The sequence below is a fragment of the Amblyraja radiata genome, chromosome 5, assembly GCF_010909765.2.
Source record: "Amblyraja radiata isolate CabotCenter1 chromosome 5, sAmbRad1.1.pri, whole genome shotgun sequence".
In the NCBI taxonomy this organism is placed as follows: Eukaryota; Metazoa; Chordata; class Chondrichthyes; order Rajiformes; family Rajidae; genus Amblyraja; species Amblyraja radiata.
In genome coordinates, this window is record NC_045960.1 from 111,053,744 (window position 1) to 111,079,742 (window position 25,999).

Genomic DNA, 25,999 nt, shown 5'->3' on the forward strand with positions numbered 1-25,999 from the left:
CCTGTTTTCCATTCTTCTCCCGATGTTAAAGCTCCCGGTGGCCGATGGCAAGTCCCGCGGCCATTAAAGCCGCGCCGGGCGATGTAAGGCCCCGCTCTGGGTCGTTTTCAGTCCCGCAATTCGGGCGGGAGAAGTTGCCGTTGCGGGAGCTCCGAAAAGCGGTCTCCCACCAGGGACCCGCGAGCTCCCGATGTCACCGTCCACCGGACCTGCGGCTGGAGCCTCCGAAGTTCCGGAGCCGGGTCGCAGCCGCGCGCCACCACAGCTCTCCACGCTCCGATGCCGGCCAGCCCCACGATGGTAAGTCCATCTGGAGCACCCAGGTCGTCCCGGTTGGAGGCCGCTCCACGGTGCTAGGCCCCAACGACAACGGAGACCCAACAGAGAAAAGGTTGGGTCCCCCGTACAGGGAAGAGATTTAAAAGTTTCCCACCCCCCCGCCCCCCACATTTACACAGCTAAAAACAATATATAAACTACACCCAAGCTATACACTCAATAGGACAAAATCTTTTTTAAAGACAGACGGACTGCAGAGGCCGTTGCCGCGAGACGCCGCCATCTTGGACAGTTCCTTCTCTTGGACAGGTTGGGTGGGTGGGCAGATGTATGGCAGATGCAGTTTAATGTGGATAAATATGAGGTTATCCACTTTGGTAGCAAAAACAGGAAGGAAGATTATTATCTAAATGGTGTCAAGTTGGGAAAAGGGGAAGTACAATGGGATCTGCGGATCCTTCATCAGTCAATGAAAGGAAGCATACAGGTACAGCAGGCAGAGAAGAAAGCGAATGGCATGTTGGCCTTCATAACAAGAGGAGTTGAGTATAGGAGCAAAGAGGTAAGCCTAAGGTTTGGCTGATGCCTCTAACAGTTTTATTCTTGTTTCTCAGTCTCATAATGGCTTCTTTGACTTTCATTGGCACAACTTTGGTCCTCATGTTGATAAACAGCAATAAAAGTTTCCAAAGGTGATGGAAAGACTGGAGGAAAGACTAGGTGCTGAGAGCTTTCTTATACCTGCATTAAGGAGGCAATTAAACACACCTGAGCAATTACAACTACCTGTGAAGCCATGTGTCCCAAACATTATGGTGCTCTGAAATAGGGGGACTATGTATAAACACTGCTGTAATTTCTACATGGTGAAACCAAAATGTATAAAAATGGCCTTTAATAAAATCTGACAGTGTGCACTTTAACCACATGTGATTTTTACTATTACAAATCTCAAATTGTGGAGTACAGAGGCAAATAAATAAATGATGGGTCTTTGTCCCAAACATTATGGAGGGCACTGTGAATACACAGAGGTGCCTAACAGCGCTTACAGCACCAGAGACTCGGGTTCAATCCTGACTATGGGTGCTGTCTGTGTGGAGTTTGTACGTTCCCCCTGTGACCACGTGGGTTTTCTCCGAGATCTTTGGTTTCCTCCCACACTCCAAGGACGTACAGGTTTGTAGGTTAATTGGCTGGGTATAAATGTTAAATTGTCCCTAGTGTGTAGAATAGTGTTAGTGTGCGGGGATCGCTGATCGGTGTGGACATGATGGGCCGAAGGGCCGGTTTAGTTTCCAGATAAAGCGTGGAAACAGAGATTATTTTTGCTTTTATTCCATTTTTCCTGTGTGTGTCTGCTGTGATTTAGACGCAAAGAAGCATTTTGTATCCATGAAGCATCCAATATAATATACACTTTAATTAAATGTATGCATTCACTGCCCTCAGCTAACGTGCGTTACGTTACATAATTTGTAGGTTATTGCTACACATATAAGAGAGGCTTCATACAAGTCAAAGCCACAGCCGACCATAATTCCCAACTCATTATTTGCATCGTGACGCAAAATGGCCTTTCGCTGCACACTCAACCGAATGTTTATGAAGGTTTTTTGTCACAAATCCATGAAGTGATTCAATTTAGTTCGACCCTTGGGAGTGAAGTACATCGAAGGGCACAGGAACAGGCTCTTCAGCCCACAATGTCTGTGCCGAACATGATGCCAACTGCCTGCACGTGACTCAACCAAGTGCCCATCGAAAAGCCTCTTAAACACCACTAACTGCCTCCACCACCACCTCCGACAGCATGTTCCAAGCACCCGCCAGCCTCCATGTAAAACAAAATTCAAGTCCCACACATCTCCTTTAAACTTTGCACCCCGCTCCTTAAAGTGAAAGTGAAATTATTTTGCCTTCTTTACTGTATTCTCACCAAAACAGTGATAGCATCACGCTATTCTTGCTTTTCTAGAAATTCTTGTCAGCTTGGTTTATTGGCACGTGTACAGTGAAAAGCTTTTGTTGCGTGCATTTCAGTCAATGAAAGTAAGCAAAGGTACACAAAAATGCTGGAAAAACTCAGCGGGTGCAGCAGCATCTATGGAGAGATGGAGATAGGCAACGTTTCGGGCCGAAACCCTTCTTCAGCATGCAGGTACATCAGGCAGTGAAGAAAGCAAATGGCATGTTGGCTTTTATAACATGAGGAGTTGAGTATAGGAGCAAAGAGGTCCTTCTGCAGTTGTACTGGGCCCTAGTGAGACCATACCTGGAGTATTGTGTGCAGTTTTGGTCCCCTAATTTGAGGAAGGACATTCCTGCTATTGAGGGAGTGCAGCGTAGGTTTACAAGGTTAATTCCCGGGATGGTGGGACTGTCATATGCTGAGAGAATGGAGCGGCTGGGCTTGTATACTCTGGAGTTTAGAAGGATGAGAGGCGATCTTATTGAAACATATAAGATTATTAAGGGTTTGGACACGCTAGAGGCAGGAAACATGTTCCCGATGTTGGGGCAGTCCAGAACCAGGGGCCACAGTTTAAGAATAAGGGGTAAGCCATTTAGAACGGAGATGAGGAAACACTTTTTCACACAGAGAGTTGTGAGTGTGGAATTCTCTGCCTCAGAGGGCGGTGGAGGCCGATTATCTGGATACTTTCAAGAGAGATCTAGATAGGGCTCTTAAAGATAGCGGAGTCAGGGATATGAGGAGAAGGCACGAACTGATTGGGGATGATCAGCCATGATCACATTGAATGCCGGTGCTGGCTCGAAGGGCTGAATGGACTACTCCTGCACCTATTGTCTATTGTCTAACCAGTCAGCAGAAAGACAATACCTGATTATAATCGAGCCAATTACAGTGTATAGATATATGATAAGGGAATAACGTTTAGTGCAAGGTAAAGCCAGCAAAGTCCCATCAAAGAAAGTTTGAGGGTCTCCAATGAGGTAGATAGTAGTTCAGCACTGCTCTCTGGTTGTGGTAGGATGGTTCAGTTGCCTGATAACAGCTGGGTAGAAACTGTCCCTGAATCTGGAGTTGTGTGTTTTCACACCACTATACATTTTGCCCGATGGGAAAGGGGAGAAGAGGGAGTGGCCAGGGTGCGACTGGTCCTTGATTATGCTGCTGGCCTTGCCGAGGCAGCGTGAGGTGTAAACTGAGTCAATGGATGGGAGGTTGGTTTGTGTGATGGTCTGGGCTGGGCTGCGTACACAATTCCCTGCAGTTTCTTGCAAATTCTAGTGTGATATGCATGTCAAAACAAATACACAACAGATAATCTAAAAATTCATGCAGTTAGAGTCATACAGCATGAATTCAGCACAAATAGCTTTTTGTGTCTATCTTCGGTTTAAACCAGCATCTGCATGCAGTTCCTTCCTACACATCTCTGGAGAAAAACGATGGGTGATGTTTTGGGTCGGAAGCCTTCTTCAGTTCCCGACCCAAAACATTACCCAACCTTGTTCTCCAGGGATGCTGCCTGACCCGCTTCGTTACTCAAGCAATTTGTGTTTAATTATCATACGTACCGACAACAGAATGATGAAATTCATACTTGTAGGAACATTAAGGCATGTAAACGCAATACACAGATCTTCTTCTTGCGAATGAAACATAAACCAAAGGAATAGTTAGATCTCAAGCCGGGTGGGTGTTGAGCAGCCCAGGTTGTTGTCCCTGTTGGCGTCAATATCTGCCAGGCCCTGACACAGCTCCATTTGGTGGGTGGTAGAGCAGGCACCCAGAGATGACATGGTTGGCTGCCTGTTGTTCTGCTCCACATTCACAGGCTGGGCTCTGGCAGAGGGAGCCCTCATCTCCACACGCTGGCATTGAAATGCAGATAATATGTAGCAAACAAAAAAAACACAATATATCAACATCCACAACACTGGTGCAAAGAGACATACTTCTTCAGACAACCAAAGACAATCCATAGAAGTTCATAGTTGAGGCTAGTGTTGTGTAATGTTTAAGAACGTGATGGTTGATGAGGATCTGCTGATGTTGATCAATAGACAATAGGTGCAGGAGTAGACCATTTGGCCCTTCGAGCCAATACCGCCATTTAATGTGATCATGGCTGATCATTCCCCAATCAGTACCCCGTTCCTGCCTTCTCCCCATATCCCCTGACTCCGCTATCTTTAAGACCCCTATCTAGCTCTCTCTTGAAAGCATCCAGAGAACCTGCCTCCACCGCCCTCTGAGGCAGAGAATTCCACAGACTCACCACTCTCTGTGAGAAAAAGTGTTTCCTCGTCTCTGTTCTAAATGGCTTACTCCTTATCTTAAACTGTGGCCCCTGGTTCTGGACTCCCCCAACATCAGGAACATGTTTCCTGCCTCTAGTGTGTCCAAGCCCTTAACAATCTTATATGTTTTAATGAGATACCCTCTCATCCTTCTAAACTCCAGAGTGTACAAGCCCAGCTGCTACATTCTCTCAACATATGACAGTCCCGCCATCCTGGGAAACCCTGGTTGTTTTCAGACTCCTGTACCATCTTCCTGATGGGATGAGTGAGATGAGAACGTGGCCAGGGTGGTGTGGGACATCCATGATATTGGCTGCCTTTTTGAGGCAGTGCGTCCTATAGATCCTTCCGATGATTAGAAGATCAGTACCCTTGACGGACCACCGGACATTGTCTACCACTTCCTATAATCTCCTTTGTTCTTGGATGTTTGAGTTCCCGGACCAGGCCGTGAGGCGTTTGTAACAAATCTCTGGGGTGGCAATGATAAGGTTAAACACCTAAATCAGATGCAGGCTTCAACCTTCATAAGTGTTCAAGCAAAATTAGGCCATTCGGCCCGTCGAGTCTACTCCGACATTCAATCATGGCTGATCTATCTTTCCCTCTCCTACCTTCTCCCCATAACCCATGCACCCCGTACTAATCAAGAATCTATCTATCTCTGCCTTACAAATATCCTTTGACTTGGCCTCCACAGCCTTGTGTAGCAATGAATTCCACACATTCACCACCCTGTTCGTCACTATTCTAACCAAACGGTTCCAAACTTTCAGAGAATGTATTGCACACAAGGTGGTAATTAATCCTGGTAAGTAAATCTTTTAACAGTGTTGGCGCGATGTCCCCGTCTTTGCTGGAGATCCATTGCTGTGAATTCTGAAGAGAATATGGGGAGGAGAAGATGTAGCTGGTTGTGGAATCACATTGTACCTGGCCAAAATGTGCTGGATGCGGAGGGTGGTGGGGTAAAACATTACTGGAATTATATGAATTTCATCCAAAAAGCATTTGATCAGATTTAAATCGGAGTACTTTCAGACTCTTTTCCGCTCCGTGCCCAAACATTTATTACTTTAAATAATCTCAGTTGCAAAAAGATTTTTGGCATTAATTTCTTAGGTACAGCTGCAGCCCGTTCTCTTGAGATTCCTAAACATGGTCCTTTTTTTTTAAACACTCCAATGAATTGACATCATCTTTGTCTCTTGCAGCTAACAAATAATTGCAATGGTTCTATGTTGAGATGTTTCGTCATTTCTCCTTTCCTTTCATGGTCTGGTTTACCATCGAATGTGATCCTCAACTGATTGACATGCCTTTATTCCCTTTACTTTAGTTTCTTAGTTTTAGTTTTAGAGATACAACGTGGAGACAGGCCCCTCGGCCCACGGAGTCCGCACCGATAGGCAATCCCCCGCACATTGACACTATCCTACACAGGGACAATTTACATTTATATCAAGTCATTTAACCTGTGTATCTTTGGAGTGTGGGAGGAAACTGAAGGTCTCAGACAAAACCCACGCGGTCATGGGGAGAACGTAAAACTCCGTACAGACAGCACCCGTAGTCAGGGGTAAACCCGGGTCTCTGGCGCTGTGAGGCAGCAACTCTACCGCTGCGCCACCGTGCCACCCCAACCACCGTACTTCTCTATAGTAATAGACAATAGGTGGAGGAGTAGGCCATTCGGCCCTTCGAGCCAGCACCGCCATTCAATGTGATCATGGCTGATCATCCCCAATCAGTACCCCGTTCCTGCCTTCTCCCCATATCCCCTGACTCCGCTATGTTTAAGAGCCCTATCTAGCTCTCTCTTGAAAGTATCCAGAGAACCTGCCTCCACCGCCCTCTGAGGCAGAGAATTCCACAGACTCACCACTCTCTGTGAGAAAAAGTGTTTCCTCATCTCCGTTCTAAATGGCTTACTCCTTATTCATAAACTGTGGCCCCTGGTTCTGGACTTCCCCAACATCGGGAACATGTTTCCTGCCTCTAGCGTGTCCAAGCCCTTAATAATCTTATATGTTTCAATAAGTTTCAATGGAGTTGCTGCATTTAAAATTTAAAAGAAGGTGTTGTTGAGATCTCTTCTTAGATCGTTTATCCCACTCATTCATCACTCTGACAGATAGGCTTGTGTATGAGCACATGGTTTGTACCATACGGGTATTTAGATCACCACACCTTTGCAATCCGGTGAATGAGTTGTCTGAACTTCAACAGAACATAGAAAGCAGCACATTGCGGCACAAGAGCAGACCCTTCAGCCCACAGTGTCTGTGCCCAACATGATGCCAAGACCATCATGTATCTACCCCCGGGCATGACCCATAGCCCTCCATTGCCTGCATATCCACCTGCCTATCCACGTCTCTGAAACGCCATTAACGTGTCTGCTTCAACCACCACCCCTCAGCAGTGTGTTCCACGCACTCACCGCCCTCTGTGTGTAAACTTGCCCCGTGCATCTCCTTCATGCTTTATACCTTACTTTAGTTTAGTTTAGAGGTACAGTGTGGAACACCAAGTTGGCACTGACCAGCGATCACCCGTACTCTAGCATGCTGACCGGTTGCATCGTGGCTTGGTTCGGCAACTTGAGCGCCCTGGAGCGGAAAAAACAACAAAAAGTAGTAAACACTACCCAGTCCATCATTGGCTCTGACCTCCCTACTCATCGAGGGGATCTATCGCAGTCACTGCCTCAAAAAGGCTGGCAGTATCATCAAGGACCCACACCATCCTGGCCACACACTCATCTCCCCGCTACCTTCAGGTAGAAGGTACAGGAGCCTGAAGACTGCAACGTCCAGGTTCAGGAATAGCTGCTTCCCCACAGCCATCAGGCTATTAAACTCAACTGAAACAAATCTTTGAACACTAATAGACCATTATCTGTTTATTTGTACTTTATCAGTTTATTTATTGATGTGTGTATATATTTATATAATGGTATATGGACACACTGATCTGTTCCGTATTTATGCCTACTATATTGTATTGTGGTGATTCAAAGTAAGAATTTCATTATCCTATCTGGGACACATGACAATAAACTCTCTTGACTTGACTTGAGTTCTATCCTGCGCACTAGCGACAGTTGTTTAAACTACAAATCTCCATGTCGTTGGAGTATGGGAGGAAACCGGAGCATCCGGAAGAAACCCATGCAGTCACAGGAAGAACGTGCAAACTCCGGACAGACAGCATCGAACCCGGGTCTCTGGCGCTGTAAGGTGGCAACTCTACCGCTGCGCCACCAAGCCGGTTTTCGCCTTAAAGCTATTAGAATTGTAAGTTGCTTTCCATGGTCTTACCTGCCTGTGTTGTTATTCTATAGGGACATTCCCGTGGACTTCAAATACATCGCAGAGCCAAGTATGCACTCCATGCCTGCAGTAACATTGTCACCCAATGGTGAGTATTTATCATCTCTGAACTACCTGTGCAGTGAGAGTGGGCCTGCAGCGGGTATCAGGGATTCTTAAATTCTCCAGTATCCGATCTCCCTTTCTTGTGCTACTCCCCCCCCCCCCCCCAGGGAGTGCAGCGTGGGTTTACAAGGTTAATTCCTGGGATGGCGGGACTGTCATATGCTGAGAGAATGGAGCGGCTGGGCTTGTACACTACTTCCTCGTGTCCGGCCATCTTCCATATCACGTCTTTCCGGTCGGTTAGTGACGGTCGGTGGTTGCAGAATTGGCTTCTTGAGTCAGTCACTGTGGTACAGTTTCTGTCGTCAGCATTGCCCAGGATGCGCCACGTGGAGGCTTCTGCTTGCATCCCTGACTTGTACACTCTGGAGTTTAGAAGGATGAGAGGGAATCTCATTGAGACATATAAGATTATTCAGGATTTGGACACGCTAGAGGCAAGAAACATGTTCCCCATGTTGGGGGAGTCCAGAACCAGGGGCCACAGTTTAAGAATAAGGGATAAACCATTTAGAATGGAGACGAGAAAACACTTTTTCTCACAGTGGTGAGTCTGTGGAATTCTGTGCCTCAGAGGGCGGTGGAGGCAGGTTCTCTGGATACTTTCAAGAGAGAGCTAGATAGGGCTCTTAAAGATAGTGGAGTCAGGGGATATGGGGGGAAGTCAGGAACGGGGTACTGATCGGGGATGATCAGCCATGATCACATTGAATGGCAGTACTAGCTCGAAGGGCCGAATGGCCTACTCCTGCACCTATTGTCCATTGTCTATTGTCTCTGGTTTTACATCTCAGGTCAGTAGAAAGAGAAACAGCGTTAACCTTTCAGGACAAAGACTTTAATCAGAAACAGGAAACGTTAGAAACCAAAACCATGTTGATGTTGATGTTGGAGAGAACTGCAGATGTTGGATAAAATCGAAGGTAGATAAGGGTTGGGTAGATAAGGATAAAATCGAAGGTAGTAACCAGCAGTAGTAACTCAACTTTAAAAAAAATGCATTTGCACTTGCTAGCTAGCAGAACTCAGTGTACTGTGACTTTAAAAATTGCATTTGCACTTGCTAGGGCTAGCAGGACTCAGTGTACTTGGATTGCAACAATGTTGCTAGCAGGATCCCATTGTGACGTCACAGCTGTAAGCACAGGGAAAAAGCAGTTATTTTTCCCAAGTTTCTGCACATTTGTGAACATTTTCATAAATAACTCATGAATGATGCATGAAAGTTTCAGATAAGGCGATTTTTGACATCATGCCGTAAATCTCTATCGGAATATGTAAACATTTCACCGTTAGCGCGTCGTGTTTTCGAGGAGATGTGAAACGCACACGAGCATCACACACACACACACACACAAATAAATACACATCCAAGATCAGAGTTTTATAAGTATAGAGATAGATTTAGACAGGTACATGGATAGGAAAGGTATGGATGGATGGACACAAAGTGCTGATGTATCTCAGCGGCGTCAGGCAGCATCTCTGAAGAAACAGGATGGACGATGTTTCGGGTCAGGACCCTTCTTCAGACTGAATGTAGAGGGGAGGGAACTGGAGGTGAGGAAAAAAAAGGGTTTAATAATAATAATAAATTTTATTTATGGGCGCCTTTCAAGAGTCTCAAGGACACCTTACAAAAATTTAGCAGGTAGAGGAAAAACATGTAAGGGGAATGAAATAAATGAAATGAAATAAGTAGTAGAGACATGTTTAACGGGATATGTGGGCAAATGGGACTAGTTTAGATGGGGCATCTTAGTCGGCATGGTTGAGTGGGGGCCGAAGTGCCTGTTTCCAGCCCATAAGACTATAGCCCCATGATGGAAGACCTGAAACATCAACTCCAATTCTCCCCCACACTGATGTCGCCTCATCTGCCATTTCCTGCACCTTCTGTTTCTATTTAGAACTTCAAGCATCAGCGGTCATGTTCCCATTCTGCGGTATTATTATTTTGGGATAAGAATCAGAATGTTCCTGTTGATAAGCAAAGAACAAGGATGGGGGTGGGGGGAGGGGAGCAGGAAAGGATGGGAATTGTTTGCAACATAGGAATGTCTCTAGAGCACCATCTGTACCCTCACTGCTGCCGAGAAGATGTTGTTATGGTTCGAGCAGCGTACACCGGCAGTTTATACAAATTGCTTATATTATGACTGAGAATAACACATGGGGACACAAGATGTTTTTTTCACTGTAAATATACATTATTGGAACCAGCTGCAGGAATTTAACTCTTCTGCCACAGGATGTTGCAAAGGGTACAGAGAAGATTTACGAGGATGTAAGGACATATGGGATAGGAACAGAATTAGGCCATTTGGCCCATCAAGTCTACTCCGCCATTCAATCATGGCTGAGCGATCTCTCCCCCCTAAACCCATTCTCCCGCCTTCTCCCCAAAACCTCTGACACCTGTGCTAATCACGAATCTATCTATCTATCTATCTATCTATCTATCTATCTATCTATCTATCTATCTATCTATCTATCTATCTATCTATCTATCTATCTATCTATCTATATCTATATCTATATCTATATCTATCTATATCTATCTATATCTATCTATATCTATCTATATCTATCTATATCTATCTATATCTATCTATATCTATCTATATCTATCTCTCTATCTATCTCTGCCTTAAAAAGAAAAATGGCAAAGAATTCCACAGATTCACCAACCTCTGACTAAAGAAATGTCTCCTCATCGCCTTCCTAAAACAATGTCCTTTAATCCTGAGACTATGACCCCTAGTCCTAGACTCTTCCACTAGTGGAAACATCCGCTCCACATCCATCCTATCCACGCCGGGACTTGAGGGTCTGAGAGTAGGCTGGGTCTCTATTCCTTGGAGCGTAGGAGGATGAGAGGTGATATTATAGAGGTGTATAAAATCATGAGAGGAATAGATCGGGTAGATGCACAGTTTCTTGCCCAGATTAGGAGAATCGAGGACCAGAGGACATAGGTTTAAGGTGAAGGGGAAAAGATTCAATAGTAATCTGAGGGGTAACTTTTTCACAAAAGGGTGGTGGGCATATGGAACGAGCTGCCAGATGAGGTAGATGTGGCTGGGACCATCGCAACGTTTAAGAAAGTTGGGCAGGTACAATGGATAGGGCAGGTTTGGAGGGATATTGGCCAAATGCTGGCAGGTGGGACTAGTGTAGATGGGACATGTTGGCCGGTATGGGCAAGTTGGGCCGAAGGGTCTGTTTCTACGCTGTATCACTCTATCTATGACTCTTAAGAATCTGCTACCTAACCTGACAACTGTTGGTAGACACAAAGTGCTGGAGTAACGCAGCGGGTCAGACAGCATCTCTGGAGAAAAAGGATGGGTGATGTTTCGGGTCAGGAATGACGGTTTGAGGAAGGGACCCGACCCAAAACGTCACCCATTGGTTTTCTCCACAGAGATGCTGCCTGACCCGCTGAGTTACTCCAGCACTTTGTGTCTATCATCGGTATAAACCAGCATCTGCAGTTCCTTTCTTCACACTTACAGTGCTGTTGTTTTTCTTCTGTAAAGATACGAGGATCAAATATAAATTCCTTTCATCTGAGATGCTGGTATTTGTAGATCAAAGACAATTTCATCCATGAAACTAAAAACTAAATGCATGTTGCATCGAAGTACAAAATTCCATGACTCGCTCAAGTGGTCTAATTTTTGGGGGGAAATGGCATTTGGGAAAAGATGGCGGCGCTGCCTTAGCAGCTGCGGCTCGCCTGCAGTCTGTCTGTTTTTTTCTTCTTTTTTTGTGTTGTTCTTTTGTCCTGTTTAGTTGATTTTTGGTTTATTATGTTGTGTATGTGGGGGGGGGGGGGCACGTTTTTGGTCTCTTCCTTCGGGGGATGCGACTTTTGTCGTATCCCCCGTCTCCGCCTGCGCCGAGGCCTAATGGCGGAGCTGGCGGCCTTGGAGCTGGGGCAGCGGCAGCGGCGGCTGGGACAGCGGCAGCGGCGACCAGAACTCGGAGCTGGGTAGCGGCAGCGGCGGCTTTGACAGCGGCAGTGGCGGCCTGGCCTCGGAGCTGGGACAGCGGCAGCGGCCACATGGCATCGGAGCTGCGGCAAAGGCGACCTGGCCTCGGAGCGGGGACAGCGGCAGCGGCGACCAGAACTCGGAGCTGGGCAGCGGCGGCTTTGGCAGCGGCAGTGGCGGCCTGGCCTCGGAGCTGGGACAGCGGCAGCGGCCACATGGCATCGGAGCTGCGGCAAAGGCGACCTGGCCTCGGAGCTGGGACAGCGGTGACCAGAACTCGGAACTGGGGCACGTTCTGGCGGCAGCGGCCACTCGACCCGACCGCGGGCCCAGTGGACGACAGCGGCGGCTGGGACAGCGACAGCGGCCTCGGCGCAGAGGGAGAATAAGAAGGGATGAGACAAAGACTTAAGACTTTTGCCTTCCACCACAGTGAGGAGGTGCCTGTTGAACTCACTGTGGTGGATGTTAATTTGTGTTTATTGTGTGTTTTGTCATTTTTACTATATATAGGACTGCAAGGCAACAACATTTCGTTCAGACCGCAAGGTCTGAATGACAATAAAGGCTACTTGTTGTATTTTCCTTCTCCATCTGATTTGAGGAAGGACAATTTAGCTATTGAGGCAGTGCAGCGTAGGTTCACGAGGTTAATCCCCGGGATGGCGGAACTGTCATATGAAAAAAGATGGAAAGACTGGGCTTGTATTCACTGGAATTTAGGATGAGAGGGGATGTTATAGAAAAGTATAAAATTATAAAAGGACTGGACAAGCGAGATGCAGGAGAAATGTTCCCAATGATGGGGGAGTCCAGAACCAAGATACAAGATACATTTATTTGTCACATGTGCCAGATGGCACCGTGAAATGAGATTACCGTACAGCCATACACTACAAATAAAGAACACAACACATGATAGAGTTCAACATAAAAACATCCGCACACAGCAGAATCAAAGTTTCCCCACTGAGGGAAGGCACCAAAGTCAGTCATCATCCTCTAATGGGGCCAGGGGCCACAGTCTAAGAGGTCACAAGCAGGGGCCACAGTCTAAGAGGTCACAACCAGGGGCCACAGTCTAAGAATAAAGGGTAGGCCATTACAACTGAGACGAGAAAAAACTTTTTCACCCAGAGAGTTGTGAATTTGTGGAATTCTCTGCCACAGAGGGCAGTGGAGGCTAATTCCCTGGATGAATTTAAAAGAGAGTTAGATGGAGCTCTGGGGGCTAGTGGAATCAAGGGGTTTGGGGAGAAGGCAGGCATGGGTTACTGATTGTGGATGATCGGCTATGATCACAATGAATGGCGGTGCTGACTCGAAGGGACGAATGGCCTCCTCCTGCACCTATTGTCCATGTTTCCATCTCACATATTTCCCCCGTACCTGTTTCTGAGCCTCTGCTTGCAGTGGATGTTTTCAGAGATCTCCACTCTCGGTAACATCCTTCTTCTGATCTTTTGACCTTTGCTGCAAGATAGAAACTGCCTTGTGAATCTGACAAGATGCAGATCTCGAGCAAGTGCCCGAGAAACTCGGCGGCTCAGACAACGTCTGTGGAGGGAATGGACAGGCGACGTTTTGGGTCAGGAACCTTCTTCCGACTGATGGATCGGTCTGTTACGGTTTGGGATGAGTCTGAAGGAGGGCCCCAACCCGAAACGTCACTTTCGTTTTTTTAAAATAGTTTTAGAGATACAGTGCGGAAACAGACCCTTCGGCCCACTAAGTCTGCTCCGAATAGCGATCCCCGCACACTGACACTATCCTACACACACAAGGGACAATTTACATTTACACCAAGCCAATTAACCTATAAACATGTACGTCTTTGGAGTGTGGGAGGAAACCAAAGACCTCGGAGAAAACCCATGTGGTCACGGGGAGAACGTACAAACTCTGTACAGACAGCGCCTGTAGTCGGGATCGAACCCGGGTCTCTAGCGCTGCAGGCGCTGTAAGGCAGCAACTCTACCGCTGTGCCATATCCCATGTCCAATCCCTCCACATGTGCTGCCTGATCCAGCACTTGGTGTTTGGTCCAAGATTCCAGCATCTGCAGTTCCTTGTGTCATCAATCTACAGATCTTCCTTGAGTGGAGCTGCATTACAGCTCGCATCCCAACGCTCTGTGACTGGATGCCAGTAAAGTAACAAGAACTATTCATAGTAGAATAACCTCTATAGAAGGAGGTAAAAAACTCCGACAGCTAAGGTTCACCTGCACTCCCTCCAACCTCATCTAATGCATCTGTTGTTCCAGGTGTCAACTTGGCGATCGTTTGCTCCAACACCTCCGCTCAGTTCGCAATAACCAACCTGATCTCCAGGTGGCTCAGCACTTCAACTCCCCCTCCCATTCTGAATCCGACCTTTCTGTCCTGGGCCTCCTCCTGAGGCCCAGCGCAAATTGGAGGTGTTCATATTTCGCTTGGGAAGTTTACAACCCAGTGGTATGAACATTGACTTCCCGAATTTCACATAGTCCCTTGCTTTCTCCCAACCTGAAATGTCGCCTATTTCTTCTCTCCATAGTTGCTGCCTTACCTGCTGAGTTCCTCCAGCATCTTTGTGTACCTAAAAAACTCAGATACTCCTTCTGAATCAAATCTATTTGCTATTGAGGGAGTGCAGCGTAGGTTCACAAGGTTAATTCCCGGGATGGCGGGACTGTCATATTCTGAGAGAATGGAGCAGCTGGGCTTGTATACTCTGGAATTTAGAAGGATGAGAGGGTATCATATTGAAACATATAAGATTATTAAGGGTTTGGACACGCTAGAGGCAGGAAACATGTTCCCGATGTTGGGGGAGTCCAGAACCAGGGGCCACAGTTTAAGAATAAGGAGTAAGCCATTTAGAACGGAGACGAGGAAACACTTTTTCACACAGAGAGTGGTGAGTCTGTGGAATTCTCTGCCGGTTCTCTGGATACTTTCAAGAGAGAGCTAGATAGGGCTCTTAAAGATAGCGGAGTCAGGATAAATGGGGAGAAGGCAGGAACGGGGTACTGATTGGCGATGATCAGCCATGGTCACATTGAATGGCGGTGCTGGCTCGAAGGGCCAAATGGCCTACTCCTGCACCTATTGTCTATTGTCTAACCTAGATTGCAGAAATTATACTGGGATTCTAAATGTTAACTTGTGTCAATCTGATGAACTGTTGCACAAATAATGGGTTTAATTATTGTCTCTTGCTTTTTGTACAGGAAAGTGGCTGGCATGTCAATCAATGGATAATCAAATTTTAATCTTTGGAGCTCAAAACAGATTCCGACTGAACAAGAAGAAGATCTTTAAGGGCCACATGGTGGCTGGTTATGCCTGTCAGGTGGATTTTTCTCCTGATATGAGGTGAGTTTATGGAATATCGATTTAATTTCTGATTTGTTATTGCTTTTAAATAATACTTTTCAAATTTGAAGTATTGTGTGCAGTTCTGGTCGCCACATTATAGGAAGTTCATAGGTTCTCGGAGCAGAATTGGGCCATTCGACCCATCAAATCTACTCCGCCATTCAATCATTGGCTGATCTATCTTGCCCTCTGAACCCCATTCTCCTGCCTTCTCCCCGTAACCCCTGACACCCGTACTAATCAAGAATCTGTCAATCTCCACTCTAAAAATATCCATTGACTTGGCCTCCACAGCCTTCTGTGGCAATGAATTCCACAGATTCACCACCCTCTGACTTAACAAATATTCCTCCTCATCTCCTTTCTGAAGGTAGGATGTGGAGGCAGTGTGCAGTTATCAGAATGTTGCCTGAATTAGGCTGTGTTAATGTCCTTCTGCAGTTGTACAGAGCCTAATGAGACCACACCTGGAGTATTGTGTGCAGTTTTCGTCCCCTAAATTGAGGAAGGACATTCTTGCTATTGAGGGAGTGCAGTGTAGGTTTACAAGGTTAATTCCCAGGATGGCGGGACTGTCATATGCTGAGAGAATGGAGCGGCTGGGCTTGTACACTCTGGAGTTTAGAAAGATGAGAAGGGATCTCATTGAAACATATAAGATTGTTAAGGGCTTGGACACACTAGAGGCAGGAAACATGTTCCCGATGTTGGGGGAGTCCAGAACCAGTGGCCACAGTTTAAGAATAAGGAGTAAGCCATTTAGAACGGAGACGAGGAAATACTTTTTCTCACAGAGAGTTGTGAGTCTGTGGAATTCTCTGCCTCAGAGGGCGGTGGAGGCAGGTTCTCTGGATGCTTTCAAGAGAGAGCTAGATAGGGGTCTTAAAAATAGCGGAGTCAGGGGATTTAGGGAGAAGGCAGGAACAGGAAACTGATTGTGGATGATCAGCCATGATCACATTGAATGGCGGTGCTGGCTCGAAGGGCCAAATGGCCTCCTCCTGCACCTATTGTCTATTAACGACGAGAGGTTGGATAGAATTGGATTGTTTTCACCGGAATGCCGGAGGCCGAGGGGAGACCTGATATATAACATTATGAGAAGCAGAGAAAGGGTAGACAGTCAGAAGCTTTAAGGTGAGAGAGGCAAAGTCCGATGAGGCTGCATCATAACTTCCTGCTCTTACACTCAGTGCCATGATCAATGACCTGGGAATTGTTGGTGTCTGAGTATTTAGTTTGGAGATACAGCGATCAGTTAGTTTGGAGATACATGCTGACCAGCGATCCCCGCACATTAACACTATCCCACACCCAGAAGGGACAGTTTACATTTATAGAAACATAGGAACAGAGAAAATAGGTGCAGGAGGAGGCCATTCGGGCCTTCGAGCCAGCACCGCCATTCATTGTGATCATGGCTGACAATCAACCCGTGCCTGCCTTCTCCCCATGTCCCTTGACTCCACTAGCCCCTAGAGCTCTATCTAACTCTCTCTGAAATCCATCCAGTGACTTGGCCTCCATTGCCCTCTGTGGCAGGGAATTCCACAAAAGTTACAGAGAAACGTTGAACAAGTTAGGTCTTTATTCTTTGGCGTGCTGAAGGTTAAGGGGGGACTTGATAGAGGTCTTTAAAATTATGTTAGGGATAGACAGAGTTGACATGGATAAGCTTTTTCCATTGAGAGTAGAGAAGATTCAAACAAGAGGACATGATTCAAACAAGACATGATTTGAGAATTAAGGGACAAAAGTTTAGGGGTAACATGAGAGGGAACTTCTTTACTCTCAGAGAGTGGTAGCTGTGTGGAATGAGCTTCCAGTGGAAGTGGTGGAGGCAGGTTCGATTTCGATTTTATCATTATGGGAGAAGCCAGAGGGTAATGGTGGATGGCTGTTTGTCGGGTTGGAGGCAGGTGACTAGTGGGGTGCCTCAGGGATCTGTGTTGGGTCCTTTGTTGTTTGTCATGCACATCAATGATCTGGATGAAGGGGTGGTAAATTGGATTAGTAAGTATGCAGATGATACCAAGATAGGGGGTGTTGTGGATAATGAAGAGGATTTCCAAAGTCTACAGAGTGATTTAGGCCATTTTGAAAAATGGGCTGAAAGATGGCAGATGGAGTTTAATGCTGATAAATGTGAGGTGTTACACCTTGGCAGGACAAATCAAAATAGGACGTACATGATAAATGGTAGGGAATTGAAGAATACAGTTGAACAGAGGGATCTGGGAATAACCGTGCATAGTTCCTTGAAGGTGGAATCACATATAGATAGGGTGGTAAAGAAAGCTTTTGGTATGCTAGCCTTTATAAATCAGAGCATTGAGTATAGAAGCTGGGATGTAATGTTAAAATTGTACAAGGCATTGGTGAGACCAAATCTGGAGTATGGTGTACAATTTTGGTCGCCCAATTATAGGAAGGATGTCAACAAAATAGAGAGAGTACAGAGGAGATTTACTAGAATGGTGCCTGGGTTTCAACAACTAAGTTACAGAGATAGGTTGAATAAGTTAGGTCTTTATTCTCTGGAGCGCAGAAGGTTAAGGGGGGACTTGATAGAGGTCTTTAAAATGATGAGCGGGATAGACAGAGTTGATGTGATCAAGCTTTTCCCTTTGAGAATAGGGAAGATTCAAACAAGAGGACATGACTTCAGAATTAAGGGACAGAAGTTTAGGGGTAACATGAGGGGGAACTTCTTTACTCAGAGAGTGGTAGCGGTGTGGAATGAGCTTCCAGTGGAAGTGGTGGCGGCAGGTTCGTTGGTATCATTTAAGAATACATTGGATAGGCATATGGATGAGAAGGGAATGGAGGGTTATGGTATGAGTGCAGGCAGGTGGGACTAAGGGAAAAAAATTGTTCGGCGCGGACTTGTAGGGCCGAGATGGCCTGTTTCCGTGCTGTAATTGTTATATGGTTATATGGTTATTATCAAAATAAATTGGATCGGTATATGGATGGGAAAGGAATGGAGGGTTATGGTCTGAGTGCAGGTAGATGGGACTAGGTGAGAGTAAGTGTTCGGCACGGACTAGAAGGGCCGAGATGGCCTGTTTCATAGAGCATTTCATAGAAAATATGTGCAGGAGGAGGCCATTTGGCCCTTCGAGCCAGCACCGCCATTCATTGTGATCATGGCTGATCGTCCCCTATCAATAACCTGTGCCTGCCTTCTCCCCATATCCCTTGACTTCACTAGCCCCTAGAGCTCTATCTAACTCTCTCTTAAATCCATCCAGTGACTTGGCCTCCACTGCCCACTGGCATGGAATTCCATAAATTCACAACTGTGGGTGAAAAAGTTTTTTCTCACCTCAGTCTTAAATGACCTCCCCTTTATTCTAAGACGGTGGCCCCTGGTTCTGGACTCGTCCAACATTGGGAACATTTTTCCTGCATCTAGCTTGTCCAGTCCTTTTATAATTTTATATGTTTTTATAAGATCGGCCCCCTCATCCTTCTAAACTCCAGTGAATACAAGCCTAGTCTTTTCAATCTTTCCTCATATGGCAGTACCGTCATCCCAGGGATCAATCTCGTGAACCTACGCTGCACTGCCTCAATCACAAGGACATCCTTCCTCAAATTAGGAGACCAAAACTGTACACAATACTCTGGATGTGGTCTCACCAGAGCCCTATACAACTGCAGAAGAACCTCTTTACTCCTGTACTGAAATCCTCTTGTTATGAAGGCCAACATTCCATTAGCTTTCTTCACTGCCTGCCTTCAGAGTGACCGGTGTACAAGGACGTCCAGGTCTCGCTGCACCTCCCCCTTACCTAACCTAACCCCATTGAGATAATAATCTGCCCCCCTGTAAGTTTCCATGCTGTAATTGTTTTATGGTTATATGTGGACCATTTGTGGGGGTAGTTGACCACACTAATAACCGAGGGTCATGCTCACAGGCGTAATGGGATGGAGATGACAGATGCCCACCCCCTGAGAGGCATTAGTCAACAAGATTGGCTTTTAAAGCAATCTATTAATTATGCGGTTTGATGTCATTCCATGCACTGGCATTTTATTCCAACATTTATTTAATTCTTTGAATACAAAAGGTAGTGGGACTCACGCCCACGTCAGTAGATTAATATTCCACACTCTGGATATCACAAGAAATTTGAAGCACAATGTGTTGTTTGTGTGGAATTGTCTGAATAATCGACTGTGAGCTGCAGCTGACAGGAACAAATGTGGTCATGGCACAAATAATAGCTGCATGAGTAATCAAACTTGGAAGGTGTTAGCAAAATGCCAGTGAGATGTTACTTTGAACATCCAACTTTAACTGATAAGGAGACACAAGAAACTTCAGATGCTGAAATCTTGAGCAAAACACAAAGTAACTTGGATCATAAGCTGCAACGAGTGCAGAAAAGATTGGCGACAATGTTGGCAGGGGCAGGCTAGGACTCTATTCCTTGGAGCGCAGGAGGATGAGGGCTGATTTTATAGAGGTGTACAACATAATGAGAGTAATAGATCGGATAAACGCACAGAGTCTCTTGCCAAGAGTAGGGGAATCGAGGGCCAGAGGTTTAAGGTGAGGGGGTGGGGGAAGATTTAATAGGAACCTGAGGAATTACTTTTTCATGTAAAGGGTGGTGGGTGTATGGATCAAGATGCCGGAGGATGTAGTTGAGGCACAACGTTTAAGAAGCATTTAGATAGGTTTAGAGGGATGTGGGCAGGAGGAATGAGTGTAGGTGGAGCATGTTAGTCAGTGTGGGCACGTTGGACAGAAGGGCCAGTTACCACGCTGTATGACTCTTTCTCAATGAAGTCAAAGTCAAGGTCAAAGTCAATTTTATTTGTCACATACACCCGAAGGTGCAGTGAAATGAATTTGCCAGCAGCGATACACTTAAAAAGAACACACAATACACAATACAATTTAACACAAACATCCACCACAGCATTTTTCACTGTGGTGGAAGGAAACAAAGTTCAGTTAGTCCCCCTCCTTTGTTCACCCGTGGTCGGGGCCATAAACCCTCCTTAGTCGCCTCTACGGACGGCGCGATGTACAGACCCTCTCGTCGGGATGATCCAAACTCCGACATCAGGACGGTCAAACACACTCCGCGGCTTGTAGGCACTTTCCTACCGGAGACCGGCGGTCGGAGCTATTCTCCGGCGATCCCCGGCAAGGGGCCCCAGACTCCGGACGGTAAATCCACGCCACGCCCGCGGCTAGAAGCTCCGCAGACCACAGCCCCATGAGCAGCAGTTGTAGGCTGAACCAGGGATGCCCTCATTACACAAGTGACAGCAGGCACAGCAAGCACTTCTATGTACATTGGCAGTAAATTGATTCGCCATGGAAACAACCCTTTGTCCCACCATGCTGACCAGAGAGTTTAGTTTAGTTTATTTTTGTGACGTGTACCAAAGTACAGTGAAAAGATAGTTTGCCTGCTATACAGTCAAAAAAAGAACTATACATGATTACAATTAAGCCATCCACATGGGCAGATACAGGATACAGGGTGTATCGTTTAGTGAAATAAGGATTTAAAAGAGTGGAGCGATTGTAATGTATGATTGCAGATCCTCTTCTGGGATCGACAACAAAGAATCAACACACTCCGGCACCCGTTCACACTGGATCTATATTATCCCACTTTCATATCTATTCCTGAAGCACTTGGACCCATTTACAGAGGCCATTTAACAGTAGACAATAGTTGCAGGAGTAGGCCATTTGACCCTTTGAGCCAGCACAGCCATTCAATTTGATCATGGCTGATCATCCCCAATCAGTACCCCATTCCTGCTTTCTCCCCATATCCCCTGACTCTGCTATCTTTAAGAGCCCCGCTTGAAAGCATCCAGAGAACCGGCCTCCACCGCCCTCTGAGGCAGAGAATTCCACAGACTCGTTCCACAGGCTCTGAGAGTGGGTGGTTTGTAGTGGGTTGCACAGTGGTACAGCTGTAAAGTTGCTGCCTTACAGCACCGAGGGTTCGGGTTCAATCCTGACTATGGGTGCTGTCTGCACGGACTTTGTACCTTCTCTCTGTGACCACAAGGGTTTCCTCCAGGTGCTCCGGTTTCCTCACACACTCCAGACGCGCGGGTTTGTAGGTTAATTGGCTTCTGTAAATTGTAAATTGTCCCTAGTTTGTCGGATGGTGTTAGTGTATGGGGTGATTGCTGTTCAGCATTGGACTCATTCTTGCTATTGAGGGAGTGCAGCAAGTAGGTTTACAAGGTTAATTCCCACGGATGGCGGGACTGTCATATGCTGAGAGAATGGAGCAGCTGGGCTTGTACACTCTGGAGTTTAGAAGGATGAGGGGATTTTTTGAGGATGTGACAAGTAAAATGGATGAAGGGATGCCAGTGGATGTAGTGTATCTAGACTTTCAGAAAGCCTTTGATAAGGTCCTGCCTGGGAGACTGGTGACTAAAATTAGAGCACATGGTATTGGGGGTAGGGTGTTGACATGGATAGAAAATTGGTTGGCAGACATGAAGCAAAGAGTAGGAGTAAACGGGTCCTTTTCAGAATGGCAGGCAGTGACTAGTGGGGTACCGCAAGGCTCAGTGCTGGGACCCCAGCTATTTACAATATATATTAATGATTTGGACGAGGGAATTGAATGCAACATCTCCAAGTTTGCGGATGACACGAAGCTGGGGGGCAGTGTTAGCTGTGAGGAGGATGCTAGGAGGCTGCAAGGTGACTTGGATAGGCTGGGTGAGTGGGCAAATGCATGGCAGATGCAGTATAATGTGGATAATGTGAGGTTATCCACTTTGGTGGCAAAAACAGGAAAGTAGACTATTATCTGAATGGTGGCCGATTAGGAAAAGGGGAGATGCAACGAGACCTGGGTGTCATGGTACTCCAGTCATTGAAAGTAGGCAAGGTACACAAAATTGCTGGGGAAACTCAGCGGGTGCAGCAGCATCTATGGATCGAAGGAAATAGGCGACGTTTCGGGCCGAAACCCTTCTTATTGGCTATATTGAAAGTAGGCATGCAGGTGCAGCAGGCAGTGAAGAAAGCGAATGGTATGTTAGCATTCATAGCAAAAGGATTTGAGTATAGGAGCAGGGAGGTTCTACTGCAGTTGTACAGGGTCTTGGTGAGACCACACCTGGAGTATTGCGTACAGTTTTGGTTTTCTAATCTGAGGAAATACATTCTTGCCATAGAGGGAGTGCAGAGAAGGTTCACCAGACTGATTCCTGGGATGGCAGGACTTTCATATGAAGAAAGACTGAATAGACTCGGCTTGTACTCGCTAGAATTTAGAAGATTGAAGGGGGATCTTATAGAAACTTACAAAATTCTTAAGGGGTTGGACAGGCTAGATGCAGGAAGATTGTTCCCGATGTTGGGGAAGTCCAGAACAAGGGGTCACAGTTTAAGGATAAGGGGGTAATCTTTTAGGACCGAGATGAGAAAAACATTTTTCACACAGAGAGTGGTGAATCTCTGGAATTCTCTGCCACAGAAGGTAGTTGAGGCCAGTTCATTGGCTATATTTAAGAGGGAGTTAGATGTGGCCCTTGTGGCTAAAGGGATCAGGGGGTATGGAGAGAAGGCAGGTACAGGATACTGAGTTGGATGATCAGCCATGATCATATTGAATGGTGGTGCAGGCTCGAAGTGCCGAATGGCCTACTCCTGCACCTATTTTCTATGTTTCCAAGTAGGAGTGAACGGGTCCTTTTCAGAATGGCAGGCAGTGGCGAGTGGAGTGCCACAAGGCTCGGTGTTGGGGCCGCAACTGTTTACCATATATATTAATGATTTGGAAGAGGGAATTAGGAGCAACACTAGCAAGTTTGCGGATGACACAAAGCTGGGTGGCAGTGTGAACTGTGAAGAGGATATTAGGAGGTTGCAGTGTGACCTGGACAGGTTGAGTGAGTGGGCAGATGCAGTATAATATAGATAAATGTGAGGTTATCCACTTTGGCGGCAAAAACAAGGGGGCAGATTGTTATCTCAATGGGGTTAGGTTAGGTAAGGGGGAGGTGCAGCGAGACCTGGTCGTCCTTGTACACCGGTCACTGAAAGTTGGCATGCAGGTACAGCAGGCAGTGAAGAAAGCTAATGGAATGTTGGCCTTCATAACAAGAGGATTTCAGTATAGGAGTAAAGAGGTTCTTCTGCAGTTGTATAGGGCTCTGGTGAGACCACATCTAGAGTATTGTGTACAGTTTTGGTCTCCTAATTTGAGGAAGGACATCCTTGTGATTGAGGCAGTGCAGCGTAGGTTCACGAGATTGATCCCTGGGATGGCGGGACTGTCATATGAGGAAAGATTGAAAAGACTAGGCTTGTATTCACTAGAGTTTAGAAGGATGAGGGGGATCTTATAGAAACATACAAAATTATAAAAGGACTGGACAAGCTAGATGCAGGAAAAATGTTCCCAATGTTGGGCGAGTCCAGAACCAGGGGCCACAGTCTTAGAATAAAGGGGAGGTCATTTAAGACTGAGGTGAGAAAAAACTTTTTCACCCAGAGAGTTGTGAATTTATGGAATTCCCTGCCACAGAGGGCAGTGGAGGCCAAGTCACTGGATGGATTCAAGAGAGTTAGATAGAGCACTAGGGGCTAGTGGAGTCAAGGGATATGGGGAGAAGGTAGGCACGGGTTATTGATAGGGGACGATCAGCCATGATCACAATGAATGGCGGTGCTGGCTCAAACGGCCGAATGGCCTCCTCCTGCACCTATTTTCTATGTTTCTATCTCATTGAAATATAAGATTGTTAAGGGCTTGGACACTTAAAGGCTAGAGGCAGGAAACATGTTCCCGATGTTGGGGGAGTCCAGAACCAGGGGCCACAGTTTAAGAATAAGGAGTAAGCCATTTAGAACGGAGACGAGGAAACACTTTTTCTCACAGAGAGTCGTGAGTCTGTGGAATTCTCTGCCTCAGAGGGCGGTGGAGGCAGGTTGTCTGGATGCTTTCAAGAGAGAGCTAGATAGGGCTCTTAAAAATAGCGGAGTCAGGGGATATGAGGAGAAGGCAGGAACGGAGTACTGATTGGGGATGATCAGCCATGATCACATTGAATGGCGGTGCTGGCTCGAAGGGCCGAATGGCCTACTCCTGCACCTATTGTCTATTGTCATTGGGCCGAAGAACCTGTTTTCAAGCTGTACTTTAAAAGTCTAAAAGTAAAAGGGAGGAAATCAGGAGCAAACCCACACAGTGACAGGGAGAACATTCAAACTCCACGCGGGCAGTGGCCAAGATTAGGATTGAACCCGGATCACTAATCCTTAAGAGGCAGCAGCTACTGTGTCGCCTAATAAACCAAACCAAACAAAAACATGAGGAATAAATCTTAAACAAGGTATAAGCATTGTTTTATTATTGGTGAGTTGAGAAGTGTGTCACCTTGCGATCGCCATTCTCATGTTGTCAGTGCAGCCTCTGCTTTGCCTTCTAATCCCGTCTTCTGTTTGAGCAGCTACGTCGCTTCGGGTGACGCCGACGGCAAGCTGAACATCTGGGACTGGAAGACGACCAAACTGTACAGCAGGATCAAGGCCCACGACAAGGTGTGCATCAGCGCCATCTGGCACCCCCACGAAACCTCCAAAGTCATCACGTGTGGCTGGGACGGCCAGATCAAACTGTGGGACTGAAGCCACTTCCTGGAATCTCCCCCGATTTCCCTGGCACCAGCGCACCCTCGAGAAGCGGCCTTGAACTCCTGCGATAAGTGCTTTTGCAGACACCTGCCTCGTGGCTAAAGCCGCTCACTCTCTCAAGAAAAAAACTGGGCTAGAAGCTTCGAGACTAGTGTTTTATAATTGAATAGTCTTCAACAGCCAAAAAAAAACTTCAGTACTGTTTTAAAATTACCCCGTTATTTTGAATTTGTGTTGCTCTGAGGATGCAGATTCAAATTGGAAGGGGCAAGATAAAGGATGATTTTGAACACATGACTCTTCTAAAGTCGTTTGATGTAAAGAACACAACTATCATGCAGTGTTTCTTTCGGGCCAAGGCAGTCAAAGATTCCCCGGAGAATTGCGGTATCTTCAAAGAATCTACTGTCCTTTTAATGTCGATTTATTATTCAACGCAGTTGCTGCTTGCGACTGACTAAATGAACCTTGGGGGCACCATTCCCTTGTATTACAGCGCAGTGTGTTATTAAATGGAAAATAGATTATGCCTACAGACTTATTAATTAAATAGCAACTTGCAATTCAGAAGTGGTTCATTTCTGCAGTACAGTTGTCAAAGCTCCACCAATTTACAGAGAAATGTAGTCATCTTATTTGTCAAGCCATTATATCTCATCGATGAAATTGACCTTTCTTTGAATATATCGTTCAGGAATTGGAGGTTTTTACTGTTTCATAGAAACATTCGGCCCTTCGAGCCTGCACCGCCATTCAATATGATCATGGCTGACCATCCAACTCAGTATCCTGTACCTGCCTTCTCTCCATACCCCCTGATCCCTTTAGCCACAAGGGCCACATCTAACTCCCTCTTAAATATAGCCAATGAACTGGCCTCAACTACCTTCTGTGGCAGAGAATTCCAGAGATTCACCACTCTGTGTGTGAAAAATGTTTTCCTCATCTCGGTCCTAAAAGATTTCCCCCTTATCCTTAAACTGTGACCCCTTGTTC

At 46.3% G+C, this 25,999-nt stretch overlaps 1 protein-coding gene across 2 annotated transcripts in view; it reads left to right on the top strand.

Moving 5' to 3' along the window:
- cdc40 (cell division cycle 40) overlaps nucleotides 1–25,533 on the top strand; it is a 165,251-nt gene extending 139,718 nt beyond the window's left edge. For both annotated transcript variants that reach the window (XM_033021983.1, XM_033021984.1), the window contains 3 exons: nucleotides 7,901–7,977; nucleotides 15,207–15,351; nucleotides 24,820–25,533. In XM_033021983.1, the coding sequence (XP_032877874.1) occupies nucleotides 7,901–7,977; nucleotides 15,207–15,351; nucleotides 24,820–24,997 (400 nt within the window). In that variant the 3' untranslated portion in view covers nucleotides 24,998–25,533. The remainder of the gene's footprint in view (nucleotides 1–7,900; nucleotides 7,978–15,206; nucleotides 15,352–24,819) is intronic.
- Nucleotides 25,534–25,999: the final 466 nt, after the last annotated feature.